Genomic DNA, 13,603 nt, shown 5'->3' on the forward strand with positions numbered 1-13,603 from the left:
GGTGTGTACAGTCTTAACGGTTTTGAGATACACGTATGTATGTCGAATGCATGCCCGAAACAAGGGACTTCCAGACAAAACAGTCATTTCATGTTAGTGTGCGCCCGCTCTCGGTGCATGTTGTGATTCTCATGAAGGATTTGCAAGTCCCTGATACTTAATTCAGCTAAGTAAAGACATGTGTAAGGGATCTTTCTTTGAGTTAGAAAGTTAATTTCTAGTCTATGTTCTTGGTCCTGGCAGATCTTGTATTACATTCAAAAGTTCAGGATTTTCCGGTCAGCTGCAAACAAGTATGTGCATCTCTGATTTAATAGGGGGATTTGTGAAAGAGGATCTGTACCTGTGGAACTTAAAAGTATCTTATTGTTTTCTTCATGAGACTAGATAGTTGGCCCGTGTGCCAGTGGGTATCTCTGATTTTCTTTCTAAGTTTGCAGCATTTAATTAGAATTTAATTCACAACTGAAATTGACTCCTAAGACATCTAAAGTTCAGTTGCATTTTGGCAAAATGTCATTTGGGCATACTTTTTTTTTTTTTTTTTGTAACCAAAATCCAAAACATTAGAGTTGCTAATAATTGGATCCAGGCTGTGTAAAGTACATTTATTGTTTTCCATTGAGAAATATGTTTCTCTCGTCCATAAGGAAGTTCCTGTTATGGCTTAGTTGACTGGTTGCTAGTTCTGTTTGAAATAGCTAAAAGCCAATTACCAAGTTTTCACCAAAAGTATTAAACTACAAAATCTTATTTTTCTATTCTTTTGCCGTTTGATGTTATAAAGAAAGAAAACACCTTGCCATGAAATCATAATGAAATTTCACAGGTCTCCTTGCCTCCTTTCGCATTGCATTTCTAATTTCTTCTTCAGGCTCTGAGTGGGGAAAATGCTTGAGTAGGTTGTAACACAGTTTTCTTAATTCTTTGACATTTTTGTCTAAGAATTAAGACAAAAAATTAATTCTTAGACTTTTTATTTGCATAATTGCATGTACAGAAAGCAGGAGAGTGCTCATGTTGGCATTAGGGTTGAACCAAGGATCAACCATGATTTTCTCTTGTTCACGTGTCTTTTCCTAAAGCAGTTGGAGTCAAAGGTTTCTCTTTTGGTATTGACTTCAATAAGTGAAAAGGTTTGAGCTTTGCAGGTGGGAGGGGATCGTGCTGTTTTTTTAATACTGGGCAGCGGGGCTTAGCCGGGATTTTTGCAGGCTGAATACTTCTGATTCAGAACTCGTTCGAATCATCAGCTCTGTGTTGAAGATGGAATGGCAGGAGTCCAGCATGTGCATCCAAGGCTGCTTTCTGTCCTGACCCTGGGCTGGTCCGCAGTGGATCCTGTGCCACCCAGCCGCCCTCTCTCCATGCAGCTTCCTCACTTGTGTAATGAGGATATTGCACCAGATGTTAACTCACCCCCCCGCCCCTCGTTCTAAAATTCTCTCCTGCACCCAGAGGACACATGTTGAATGCTCTGAGAGTGCATTTTCATCAGAAGTAGAATTCAGTTTTTTGGATTATTAGCATCTTTTCAGAAGACGTAACACTGCAGTGTAGGAGGGCTGTTTTGAAGCAGATGGGAGAACACCTGATGGTTCAGGCAAGAAAGGAGGATGAAAAACCGTGTGGAGGGTGGAGCTGCGAAACGGAGCTCTGTGAGTTAGTGAGCGTGTTGTCCCTCAATAAGAACGTTTTAAAAGGAGGAGGATGATGTGCTCGTTCAGAGCTTAGGAGGCTGCCCATTACTTCTTTATTTTTTAAAATATATTTTATTGATTTCAGAGAGGAAGGGAGAGGGAGAGAGGGATAGAAACATCAATGATGAGAGAGAATCACTGATGGGCTGCCTCTTAGCTCTGAACGCCCCCTACTGGGGATCAAGCCCGAAACCCAGGCACGTGCCCTTGGCTGGAATTGAACCTGGGATCCCTCAGTCCGCAGACTGACGCTCTATCCATTGAGCCAAACCATTTAGGGCTTGTCCATTACTTCTGGGACGTTCATGCTTCTTGTTCATATTGTCTCTTAATCTTTAAATAACCAGTGGACATTTTTAGTCCCGAACATGGCAATTGTGCAGTCCAGTTTTGGGGGGGCGGGGGGCGAGAGGGTGGGAGTGCAGCAGACTCGGCAGGCTGCTCAGAAAACACCTGTGGAGGCTTCGCCGCGAGGAAAACAGCCGGACCTGGGAGGGGGCGCGGGTGGCTGGGATTGAAGACCTGCGGCGGCAGATCCTGAGGATGTTTTTCAAGCTTCACCATCGAGAAGGAAAGGGAGACGGAGCAGCACAAGACTGTGACTCGGTGGCGCCGGGGATGGTGGTGGCTCCCTGAAGGAGTGGCCGGAGGGCCTGCGGCCGTTCTCGGAACCCCCGCCCTCCGCCTGGCTGGAGCTGCCGGCCGTTTAGGATCTCGCAGACTCTGACGGCGTCTTCAGTAAAACCGGTGGCCCAGCTGCTCCCGCGGTCGTGGCGGCATTGGCAGGTGGCAGTGAGCGATGGCCCCGGACAAAGTCAGCGGGTCGGGTCTTTTTCAGCCGTGTGGCCTCTGGGCCGGGGGGTGCTGTGGCGCCTGGTGAGTGGGAACACACCCTTCGCCCGCGCCGAGGCCAGCGAACACGGGAGGCGCTTTGCCAGTCACCGAGTCAGTATCTTTTGCAGCTTCTAGTTGATGACGCCTTCCCTCTCCCGCGGAGTCACATCCTCATTTTATTTCCTCTTCCCCCCAGATACCTTGCCCTCAAGCTTGCTTCTGAAAACAGGCAAACCCAGATTACCCAACCATTGTTGTGTCTCACATGACTCTCTAATGCTGAAAACTGAACGAATGTAAACGATTATTGATTCGGGTAAAATTTCACAGTAGTAAAAAACAGTTGATGCCACACACACACACACACACACACACACACACACAAACTCTAGCCCATCAAGGATACTGCTAACCTTTGTCCTGGGCTCTAATAGAGGGGTTGTGGGGGTGGGGTTGGTGCTACAAATCAGTGTCACTGCAGCATCTTCTGCTTTTCCAAACAGTCCACCTTCGACCTCGCCTTTGGGCTTCTGAGGCCCACACAGTGGATTCGGCCACCTGCAGGCATGCTTTGTGTGACTTGGGAAGATAAACTTGGAAATTAAAAAAAAAAAAAAAAAAAGGCTTTTAAACGTGACTGTTCTATTCTCCTCCCAACTCTCTCCAGACTGCACCACGTACTTGAATCCGGTGGGGAAGCACGTGATCGCCGACGCCCAGAACATCACCATCAGCCAGTACGCCTGCCACGACCAGGTGGCAGTCACCATTCTTTGGTCCCCAGGGGCCCTGGGTAAGCGGCCAAAATGGGGCCCATGGGGGAGGGGTGGCTGGGTGGGTGGTGCCCAGTGTGAGGGCCCCAGACCCCCGGCCTCCAGGGGTGAGGCAGATCTTGACACGGGCGTAGCGCTGGTTGTCTCGGGCACAGACACCTCCTGCTTGTGTGCTGGGCATGCTCAGGGCTCGAGGCTGTGCCCCGTGGCTCCTCGTTCGCTCCCGTGGCGGTTAAGGAGAGAGACGTGGGTTTGAAACACTCAGTGGTGAGTGATGCATGGCCCAGGCCTTGCTTGGCCCCGGGGCCTCGGCCGCGGGGGAGGCTGGGTGGCCCGTCCAGGGACGTGAAGGCCCATCCAGCGCGGACGGTCTCCAGCCTCGCAGATGTGTGCAGGCCCGGCTCTGGCACCTTCTGTGAGTTTTCAGGAAAACCCCAGTTGGTTTCGTGAGAAACCATGAAACCAACAATTTTTAAAATGTTGGCAACAAGCTGAGTTTTTATTTAAACTGTGTGGGCTGGAGAAACCAGGCTGGAAGGAAGGCAGAGGAAAAGCAAACCCGCGTTATCTGGCCAGATGCAGGTCAGGGCCACGCTGCGTGTCCTCTCTCGGGAGCTGATGGCACACAGGAGGGATGGCAGAGTGGAATGTGCGGCTGGCAAGGGCCCCTGTCTTCCAGGGGGGCCTACGTCTGAACCCAGAATCCCAAGAGGCCCTCAGCCCTCACGGAGCCCCTGCTTCCCCATCTGTGGAGGGCAGTTGACTGCCCCTGGGTTTGCGGTAGGAATTCTAGACACAGTACAGTACATGTTTTAGAGAGAGTTCTTAACAAACTGTGGCTATTGTTACCATCGTCAGAACCTGGTCCTTCAGCATTGCTACCCAATCTTAGCATTTAAAAAAATAAATAAACAATCTGGCCAAGGGGAAACTAAAATAAAATCTGAACTTTAAAATCTGGATGGATGCATCTCAGAAGGACCAGAGTGCAGGAGAGGTGAGTGCAGGGAGAGGGAGGAGGAGTCATACCGGTGGGCCTGGCTCCCTTATCCGTGTTAGTACCGCTGGGTCTGAACCCACCGGGTTTCCAAAAATAACATTATCTCAACATGTAAAGATACACACATTCTCTGTGGATGAAGGGGAAGTGGCCGCTCCCTGTAAGGCTAAATGGCCAAGGGGTTGGCCTGATGGGTTGCAGGCTCCCTCTTTAGGATGAAAGGAAGAGAGGTGAGCTGGTGGCAGGGAACTGAAATGTGGCACAGCATGGCAGAAGGTTGTAGTTTACCTGCATGGTGATTTGGCTGGGGGTGGAGGGAGGAGGGAGGAGGCTGGACAGGTCCCGTCTGTTTCTGTGAGGTCCCCAAAGGAAGCTCTTTGGGAGCCAGAAAAACATATGGGTTAAGAGTATTCTGGGTTTGAGTCCTACCTCTGCCATTTAATTTCCTGGGTAACCCTGGGCAAGTCATTTAATGTCTCTACACCTCAGTTTCTTCGTCAATAAAATGGGAATCATAATGCCTTTTTTTAATTTTTTTTTTATGGTTGTTAGGATTTAATGACATAAGTGATGAGAAGGGGTAAATAAGTTCCTGTAAGGGAAGCTGTCCTATAAAATTGCTGAACTCTTTATAACTACAATCCTATATAATAAAAGGGTAATATGCAAATTGACCGAATGACAGAACAACCAGTCGCTATGATACGCATTGACCACCAGGGGAGCAGATGCTCAATGCAGGAGCTGCCCGTAGTGGTCAGTGCACTCCCACAGGGGAGCGCCACTCAGCCAGCAGCCCTGAGCCAGGCGCATGGCTGCCCACCTCCACAGCAGCGCTAAGGATGTCTGACTGTGGGGAGTGGGCCTAAGCCATCAGTTGGACATCACGCGAGGGGTCCTGGACTGCGAGAGGGTGCAGGCTGGGCTGAGGGACACCCCCCCCCCCCCCCCAGGGCACGGATCTCGTGTGTCCTGGGCCTCTAGTATAATATAACTGCTAACAGAATTGTGATAAAGGTGTTACTGTGATTTAAGATTTACATTTGCTGTCTCTTCCCTCCACTCTCAGGCTTGGCAGGTCTTTTAAAAATGAGGACTAGAGCCCTGGCCAGTGTGGCTCAGTTGGTTAGTACATCGATCTGTGCAGCAAAGCGTTGTGGGTTCAATTCCCATTCAAGGCGCATACCTAGGTTGCAGGTTCGATGCCTGGTTGGGGCACGTACGGGAGGCAGCCGATGGATGTTTCTCACATCGGTGTTTCTCCCTCTTTCTCTCTCTACCTCTTCCCCTCTCTCTAAAATCAATTAAGTAATAATAATAAAGACAAGATCCACCTACTCCCACCCTGTACAGTAATGTAATTACATTAATTTTTATGTAATTGTGACGTGTAGTATTTAATCGTATTCATTACCTGGCTTTTGTTAAAGTAGTAGTTCTAGGGGGCATTGCATGAATGAAATCTTAATATAAATTATAAGAATTTGTTAAAAAAAAAATTGGGGGGAGGCCCGGCTGCAATGGCCCAGTAGTTGAGTGTCAACATATGAACCTGGAGGTCAAGGTTTGATTTCTGGTCAGGGCACATGCTCAGCTTGTGGGCTCCATCCCCAGTTGGGGGTGGGGCAAGCAGGAGGCAGCCAGTCAATGATTCTCTCTCATCATTGATGTTTCTATCACTTTCCCCCCTTCCTCCCTGAAATCAATAAAAATTATTATTATTATTATTATTATTTTTAATTCTGAGAAGGAGGAATTGCAAAAGTCTAGTTCTGTGAGATCTACTGAATAGTTGCCGGATCTTAGCAGAATGTTCGAACCTCGGGCTAGTGGTCAGCTAGGGTGTCACCCCCTCAGGAAGCTTTGTACTTGGAATATAACCGAGTTGCTACCTGCACACACCGTGTGCAGACTCCCCGGAAACAGGAAGCTCTCCTTGCCCGTCCTTTGCCCAGCCCGCCATAAAATACGTGCTTTTAATCAAATAGTTGGAGGACTGGAGAACCTGTTGGAAAGAGAAAAAGATTTCCCCGGCCTTTGCCATCCATCATTTTCCCACCTGGTTAATTGCATCCTGTGTAATTACTCTGGCCCCGGGAGGGGAAGGCGGGACACTCTGCTTGTCTGGCGCGCAGAAAGAATGCGAAATCGATATCGTGCCAGTGGAGGCCGGCGGGGGGACCTGCAGCTGCCGCTGGACTCCTCCGGTCTCCCTGGGATACGGAGCCCGGCCTGGCTCTTGCGGACATCGGAGCTTAATCCTTTTGAAAGCTTCTAGTCCGACGTGCCGCGGGGGAAGCTCAGGTGGCGGGGGCCGGGCCGGCGCCTTTCAGCGGCGCGGCGGGCGTGCGGGGCCTCTGTGCCGGGCGAGGAGCGCCCGCCGGGCAGCCCGTGGGTGCCTGCCTTTCAGGCCAGATTAGAGCCAGCCCCGCTTTGTGCACCGCACTGGCACGCTCGCCACCTGTTTCATCTCAGGCCCAGGAACCCCTTGGGAGCAGACACTCACTTTGCTGGGAATTTTGCGTGTGGCTCATTGAAACATGCCAGCCAGAACAGGACTGAAGTTTAAGGCGGAAACACAGTTTGGGGAGAGTCCCTAGGCAGCCGCGTGATTTGTCCGTTGAATACACCCTGGCTGATAATGACCTAGAAATCACGTATTCCACTGCAGACTCCTTCTGACCAGTTGTGACTGGAGTCTGAGCATGTGAGCCCTGCCGTCCCAGAGGCCGGGGGCGGTGGGTGGTGAGAGGGTGGGGTAGAAGCAGAGACGATCGCCCGGCCTGGACCAGAGGGATGCAGAGGGTGTGATTTTCCTTCCTGTGAACGCAGAGGTGCTGGCCGGGGTTAATAATTCCTGTAACTGCTGCGTAGGCGGAGAGGACGGTAATCTCGGAGGGAGGGAGGTGTGTTCCGAAGTCGTTAGGCCCCCCCTTTAATGAAAGCGTTCCGCTCTGCTCAGGCATCGAATTCCTGAAAGGGTTTCGGGTCATCCTGGAGGAGCTGAAGTCAGAGGGGAGGCAGTGCCAGCAGCTGATTCTAAAGGACCCGAAGCAGCTCAACAGCAGCTTCAAAAGAACCGTGAGTCGCACACGGGAATGTGCCCCTGAGGACCATTGTTCCGGGTCTGAATGGGCTATTCAGAGTCTGGGAAACCGGAGAAAGGGGGGCCATGGGGGCCGCCCCACCTGCTCAGGTGGGCGAGGACGGCGGGCAGCCCCGCCAACCCCGCACACTCCCCGCAGCCCCTGCGCGGCCGCACACACGGCTCCGGTTACTCACCAGACAGCCGTCCCGGGAGCGTCTGTGGGCTCCTCCCCACCATCCTCGAAGTTCAGAGTGAACAAGCTCTGGCTTCCTTGCCAAAGAGCAGATGGCATTGTTGATCTTCATGGTTAGTGAGGGATCCAGACCTAAACTGGATCCAGAAAATACAGCCCCGACTTCCTCCTTCCCTGGGAGCCGTCCCCGGCTCGGGAGCCGTGTGCGGTGACGTCCGGGCGGACCGAGCTCGCCGGGGTAGGTGGAGGTGGGTCATTTCTCCATGACGTCACCTGTGTTTTTGCTCCCTTTTAGGGAATGGAATCTCAGCCTTTCCTGAATATGAAGTTTGAGACGGATTACTTCGTCAAGATTGTCCCTTTTCCTTCCATTAAAAATGAGAGCAATTATCACCCTTTCTTTTTCAGAACCCGAGGTGAGTTTGGTCTTTCTGCCTGGTTCCCATGGTGACATTTCTGCTTTTAATTTTCCACAGATCGGTGTTTAAGAAACCCACCAGATACTGGTCTAAAACCAGCATGGTACAGAGAAAAGCAACCTTTAGAATTGAGGTTTGGCCCAGGATGCTGTGAGTCATGTATTAAAACCATTTGATTAAAAAAAAAAAAAAATAGGAATAAGCCCAGCTGGCGTGGCTCAGTGGTGGAGCCTGGATCTATGAACCAGGAGATCAGGGTTCAGTTCCTGGTCAGGGCACATGCCCGGGTTGTGGGCTCAAACCTCAGTGCGGGAGGCAGCCGGTCAATGATTCTCTTCATTATTAATGTTTCTATCTCTTTCCCCCTTTCCCTCACTCTCTGAAATCAATAAAATATATTTTAAAAAATAGGAATAAGAAATATAAGTTGTTTTTTGGGGTAAAGCATGAAATGATTTCATCTTCTGTCATCAGGAGGGTGGCCTCGGTGATGATTCCCTGTCGTTTTCAGGGTTAGATTAAGAAAAGTAAGCAGTGTTCCCGAGATCACCTCTTCCTGGAAATTTACTTATTCTTTCTACTCATTTATTTAGCACCTATGTGCTAGGCCCTGCTCTAAATGCTTTCCAAATACTAGCCTAGCGTACCCTGTGACAAAGAATGTAATCTTACCGTCTCAGTGATGAGATGTGGCTCACACACACAGGTCAAAGGGCTTTCTGGAGCTGAAACCCCAGAAGTCTGACTTCAGATCCACGCCCTCCAGCCCTAAGCATGCTGCCCGGCCTCCTCTTCATCTGCTCTGCACACAGTGTCCCCCTCCTCTCCCTGAGCCGCAGGCACCCTGAGGGCTGCAGCAGGTCTCTCTGCCTTCCCTGCCAGCCGTTCCATCTGGCATTCCAGGGTCAGAGGATCCGACAAGCCCTCCTATGTGACCTGGTTGCCCTCTTCCTCCTCCGTGGTGCTTTTATTCTCAACGCCCGTCTTCATCAGTGTTCCCTTTGCGGAACGCGTACTCTGGCTATTTTCTTCTAGTCCGTCTCTTTTTTTGTTTCCTACGCAGCAAAGTTATTTTTATAATAATTGGTCTCATTTAAAAAAAAAAAATTTTTTTTTAATCGATTTCAGAGAGAAAGGAAGAGGGAGAGAAAGAAACATCAAAGATGAGAGAGAATCATTGATGGGGACCAAGCCGTAACCTGGGCATGTGTCCTTACTGGGAATCAAACCATGACCTCTTGATTCATAGGTTGACACTCAACCCCAAGCCACACCCACTAGGCTCATTTTTCTTTTTTTTTTTTTTTTTAAATATATTTTATTGATTTTGTACAGAGAGGAAGGGAGAGAGATAGAGAGTCGATGAGAGAGAGTCATCAATCAGCTGCCTCTTGCACACCCCCCACTGGGGATATGCCCGCAACCAAGGCACATGCCCCCGACCGGAATCGAACCCGGGACCCCTCAGTCCCCAAGCCGACGCTCTATCCATTGAGCCAAACCGGTCTCGGCTAGGCTCATTTTTCTTAATTAAATAAGATTCCATTGGGAAAAGACCATTAGCACCTAACATAACCTCATACATAACGACCAGAGGGAGGATCCAAAGCATGTGTTCATAAAAAACTTGCCTAAATCAAACCTAGCATAATTTTTTAAATATGGTTTTTAAAAAATATATTTTTATTGATTTCAAAGACAGGAAGGGAGAAGGAGAAAGAGATTGAAACATCAATGATGAGAGAATCATTGATGGGCTGCCTCCTGCACGCCCCACACTGGGGATCAAGCCCACAACCTGGGCAAGTGCCCTGACTGGGAATTGAACCATAACCTCCTGGTTTATAGGTTGACACTCAACCACTGAGCCATGCTGGCTGGGCAAGTATGATTTTAATTGATTCAGAGAGGAAGAGAGAGGGGTAGAGAGAGAAACATTGATGAGAGAGAAGCGAGGACTAGCTGCCTCCTCATGCCCCCCCACTGGGGATCAAGCCTGCAACCCGGGCATGTGCCCAGATCAGGAACCAAACCGGTGACCTGGTGCATGAGTTGACGCTCAACCACTGAGCCACACCAGCTGGGCAGACTTGGCATAATTTAAGATTAATTTTTCCCGTTGGAATCAGTCAGTGTGTCTCTTTGGGACTGAGGGGTAGGCAGGAAATGTGCTTATCACTGTTTCACTACAGTGACCTTGAGGCTGCCTTTGGTTTTCTTGGACTTGTATGGGCCTCTTCCAGAGGGTTCTCCCTGGGTTAGCAACATGGCATATTGGACTAGCTACAATAGTTGGCCTCTCTCACTGTGTTTCTATTGCATTGAAATCGTTTCAAAGTATTGGCTTCGGTGCCTGGTTTTCAGCACAGATGCTACCACTCCTTAGTAAATGCCCGATGTCACTTTTAGACTCAATCAACAGGATTTTAAATTAGAAAGCTAGTGAAGGTTAAAATAGTCCGAGACCGTTAACAGGCTCACTTCGATCTCCTGTGCCCACAGGGGGCCAGGGCCAGCATCTCTTCTGTTTACAGCGAACGCAGCTCCACGTGGCAGTGGCACGAACACTCCTGCTGCCCGGGGCTGCTGGCCTTGAGACTGTGTAATGCTTGGCGAGCTTTTAAAATCCGCGTGACTCTGTGCTGTTGTCGTACAGTGACCTGCATTCAAGTTTTTAGGTTGTGCACTTTTAAGTTTTCATAAGATCCAGCTGAACTGCACCGAACATCAGTGTTGAATCGATATATTTCGTACCCTTCCCAGCAGCACCCGGTGCCACATATTCATGTTTGTTGAATTGTTGGGCAAGAAAAATGTCAAACTGTCCGATAACCAAAACACATGTCTCTCTGTCAACAGCCTGCGACCTGTTGTTACAGCCGGACAACCTGGCCTGCAAGCCCTGTAAGTAGAGCTGCCCTTGCCTGGGCGGGGTGCCCCCCGGTGGTGTCGGGGGCCGTGGGGTGCTCACGCGGGTCCCTCCTCCCCCCAGTCTGGAAGCCTCGGAACCTGAACATCACCCAGCACGGCTCAGACATGCAGGTGTCCTTCAGCCACGCGCCTCACGCCTTCGGCTTCCGCTTCTTCTACCTTCACTACAGACTCAAGCACGAGGGGCCCTTCAAGCGAAAGACCTGCAAACAGGTGGGCCACTCCGTGTTCTAAAGTGACCCCCGAGCCCCCGCCATGTGGATGGTTCAGCATGAGCATTAGGTGATGTTGACGCTCAGCAGTGGGTAGATATTCCAGACTATTATCACTGGGTGTGTCTCAGAACATTTTGCCGTCACCCCTCACTCCCCGATTACCTGCACCCCCAGCTGTCCCGGTGGTGACGCAGCCCGGTAAGGATATTACCAAGGACCCACGGTAATGAAGCATTTCTAGTTTGTTCTTCTGTAAGTCAAACATGAACCAGGTGCCCCCTGGGTGGCAGCCACCAAGCTCTGCTCATGGAAGCCTTACCACCCTGTGAAGCAGAGGCTGCTGTCGGCCCCGCTGTACAGATGGGGAGCCTGGGATCTCACAGCTGTCGGTGGGAAAAGTACATGTTGGAGCCTTGTCACTGGCATTTCAGTGGCTGCTGGCTTTCCACATAGGCCAAGGTTAAGTAGAAACTCAGTGACCAAGTTCTTACCCTGGAGGCGGTCAAGGGGAGTGGGAAAGGTGTCATGGGAGCTCGCAGGACTGCGGGGCCGGCCCCGGGAGCCGCGAGAGGTGGTCAGTGGTGGTGGAGACCCCAGCGGCTCCCTGGGCGGGCATGCTCCTGGGTGTGTGCAGTGTGGCTTTCCTGCCGGCTCTCACCGCTTCTGACCTTCTGCTCAAGTTAAAATTATGGCAAATAAACACAAACACGGGCAGGTGATTTTTCTCCCCCCTCTTTTATTAAGTAAAGGCTATTCTAAGTACATCATTTCTTTGTTTCCAAATAAAATATTCCTGCTGAGGGTACCACCAGCCAAGTGTGCAGTATGACAGGAGTCCCACACTCTCCCAGGCCTTTTACCAAAGTGAAGTTCAGATAAGGTGGCAGATGAGCACAGTTGCTTTCTGATATGATTAACGGCTCCTAGAAAAATAAATAAATAAAAAGTTTATATGTTTTGGGGGAACAGAGGGGTCCTGATGACCTTTATCCAAGAAGCAAGTTTTAAAAGTATTGTTTCTTTACAGGAGCAAAATACAGAGACAACCAGCTGCCTCCTTCAAAATGTATCTCCAGGTGATTATATAATCGAGGTGCGTATAACTCAAGAGAGCCGTTATTAATTCTACAGAATGAGTCCAGCTCATTTAAAATCCCAACTGTTTACAACACTAAATTTCAAACCATTGAAGGTGTGCAGTTATATTTTTACATGGTCCTTAACATGCTTTTTAAAAAGTTTATATGATATTGATCTTTGATTTATTTTATTAAATATCTCAAAATAAATATCTTTGTGTGACCATCTAGTCCACATAACCATGACTTAAAACTTCTATATTCCTTCTTCCTTACAAAGGTATATTTTTAAAACTTTAGTTTCTAAAATGTCTTGTTTTAGTAATGAAACAGCAAAGCAAAAGCTATGTCCACTACATCTGCCTATACTTTTCTAGATTTCTGCTGACATTGTCCTGTATAAATTTACATGAGTTCTAAGTTCTGCTTAAAAGAGCGTGTAAATGATAAGAATTTTTTCTTTTCTTCTTGTAATTTCTTTTCCAGTATCAGACATACTGCAGAAACAGGAGTAAAAGGAAAATAGAAAGAGAAATTAAAAATTGTCCATAGCCTTCCTATCCAGAGACAGCCAACATGTCTTAACATTTTGGTAGAAACACTTGGTTCTTGCATTACTCTGTAGCAATGTGTGGTTTTGAGCAGACACACCCTCTTAAAGCATTCAGTAAGATCAGTGGTAAGATGCTATTCAGTTGAAAATTGTTAGAACCTGGAATCACTAGCTGGTTTCATCAATGAACAAACACCCCTTTCATTCATGAAGAAGACATGACTTTTGACTTGGTAGAGCAGAGCTGTGTCTGACCAGAGATGTGTCTACCTCTGCTGGTGAATGATCACAGCGGCAGCCCTGCCCTCCCCGTCGTTCTCCTTCCTCCCGCCCCGCACTGCCCACGACGAAAGCATGGACTCTGTTGAGATGCTATCACTTAAAATAATAATGCAGCGTCCTCTGTTTTGCAGCTGGTGGATGACACTAATACAACAAGAAAAGTGGTGCATTATGCTTTAAAGCCAGGTAAGGCTTTTTTTTTGTGTGAAACGTTGGCTCTGGACTAGAGTATACATACCAAGGTCTCTGCACCTAATGGTTTTACAAAAACAAAACACAACAAAAACTTGAGCTCCTTTCTCTCACGGGCTGGGCTGTTCCATCAGCTCTGACTTCCCTCCGCCCTCATGTGGATGCCTGGAAGATCAAAGGCAGTGTGGTGTGTGTCTTCTGGAACTAAATAAATAGTCAATTGTCCTCCGAAGAAAAGGGTGGTGGGAGGTTTCCTTAGGCAAAATTCTCACTCAAAGGCATTTACAGTTAGCAGACTGTTGAACTGTTTCTTCAAAACGAATCCCTTTTTTAAAATTACCGAA

General features: G+C 48.9%; 1 protein-coding gene across 2 annotated transcripts in view; it reads left to right on the forward strand.

Moving 5' to 3' along the window:
• Positions 1–13,603, forward strand: part of IL17RD (interleukin 17 receptor D) — a 69,114-nt gene that overhangs the window by 43,796 nt on the left and 11,715 nt on the right. For both annotated transcript variants that reach the window (XM_084903123.1, XM_084903124.1), the window contains exons 3-9: positions 3,202–3,327; positions 7,270–7,388; positions 7,884–8,004; positions 10,867–10,911; positions 11,000–11,151; positions 12,181–12,246; positions 13,199–13,253. In XM_084903123.1, coding sequence (XP_084759249.1) covers positions 3,202–3,327; positions 7,270–7,388; positions 7,884–8,004; positions 10,867–10,911; positions 11,000–11,151; positions 12,181–12,246; positions 13,199–13,253 — 684 coding nt within the window. The remainder of the gene's footprint in view (positions 1–3,201; positions 3,328–7,269; positions 7,389–7,883; positions 8,005–10,866; positions 10,912–10,999; positions 11,152–12,180; positions 12,247–13,198; positions 13,254–13,603) is intronic.

This window comes from Pipistrellus hanaki (assembly GCF_964339955.1).
Source record: "Pipistrellus hanaki genome assembly, chromosome: 13".
NCBI classification, from domain to species: domain Eukaryota; kingdom Metazoa; phylum Chordata; class Mammalia; order Chiroptera; family Vespertilionidae; genus Pipistrellus; species Pipistrellus hanaki.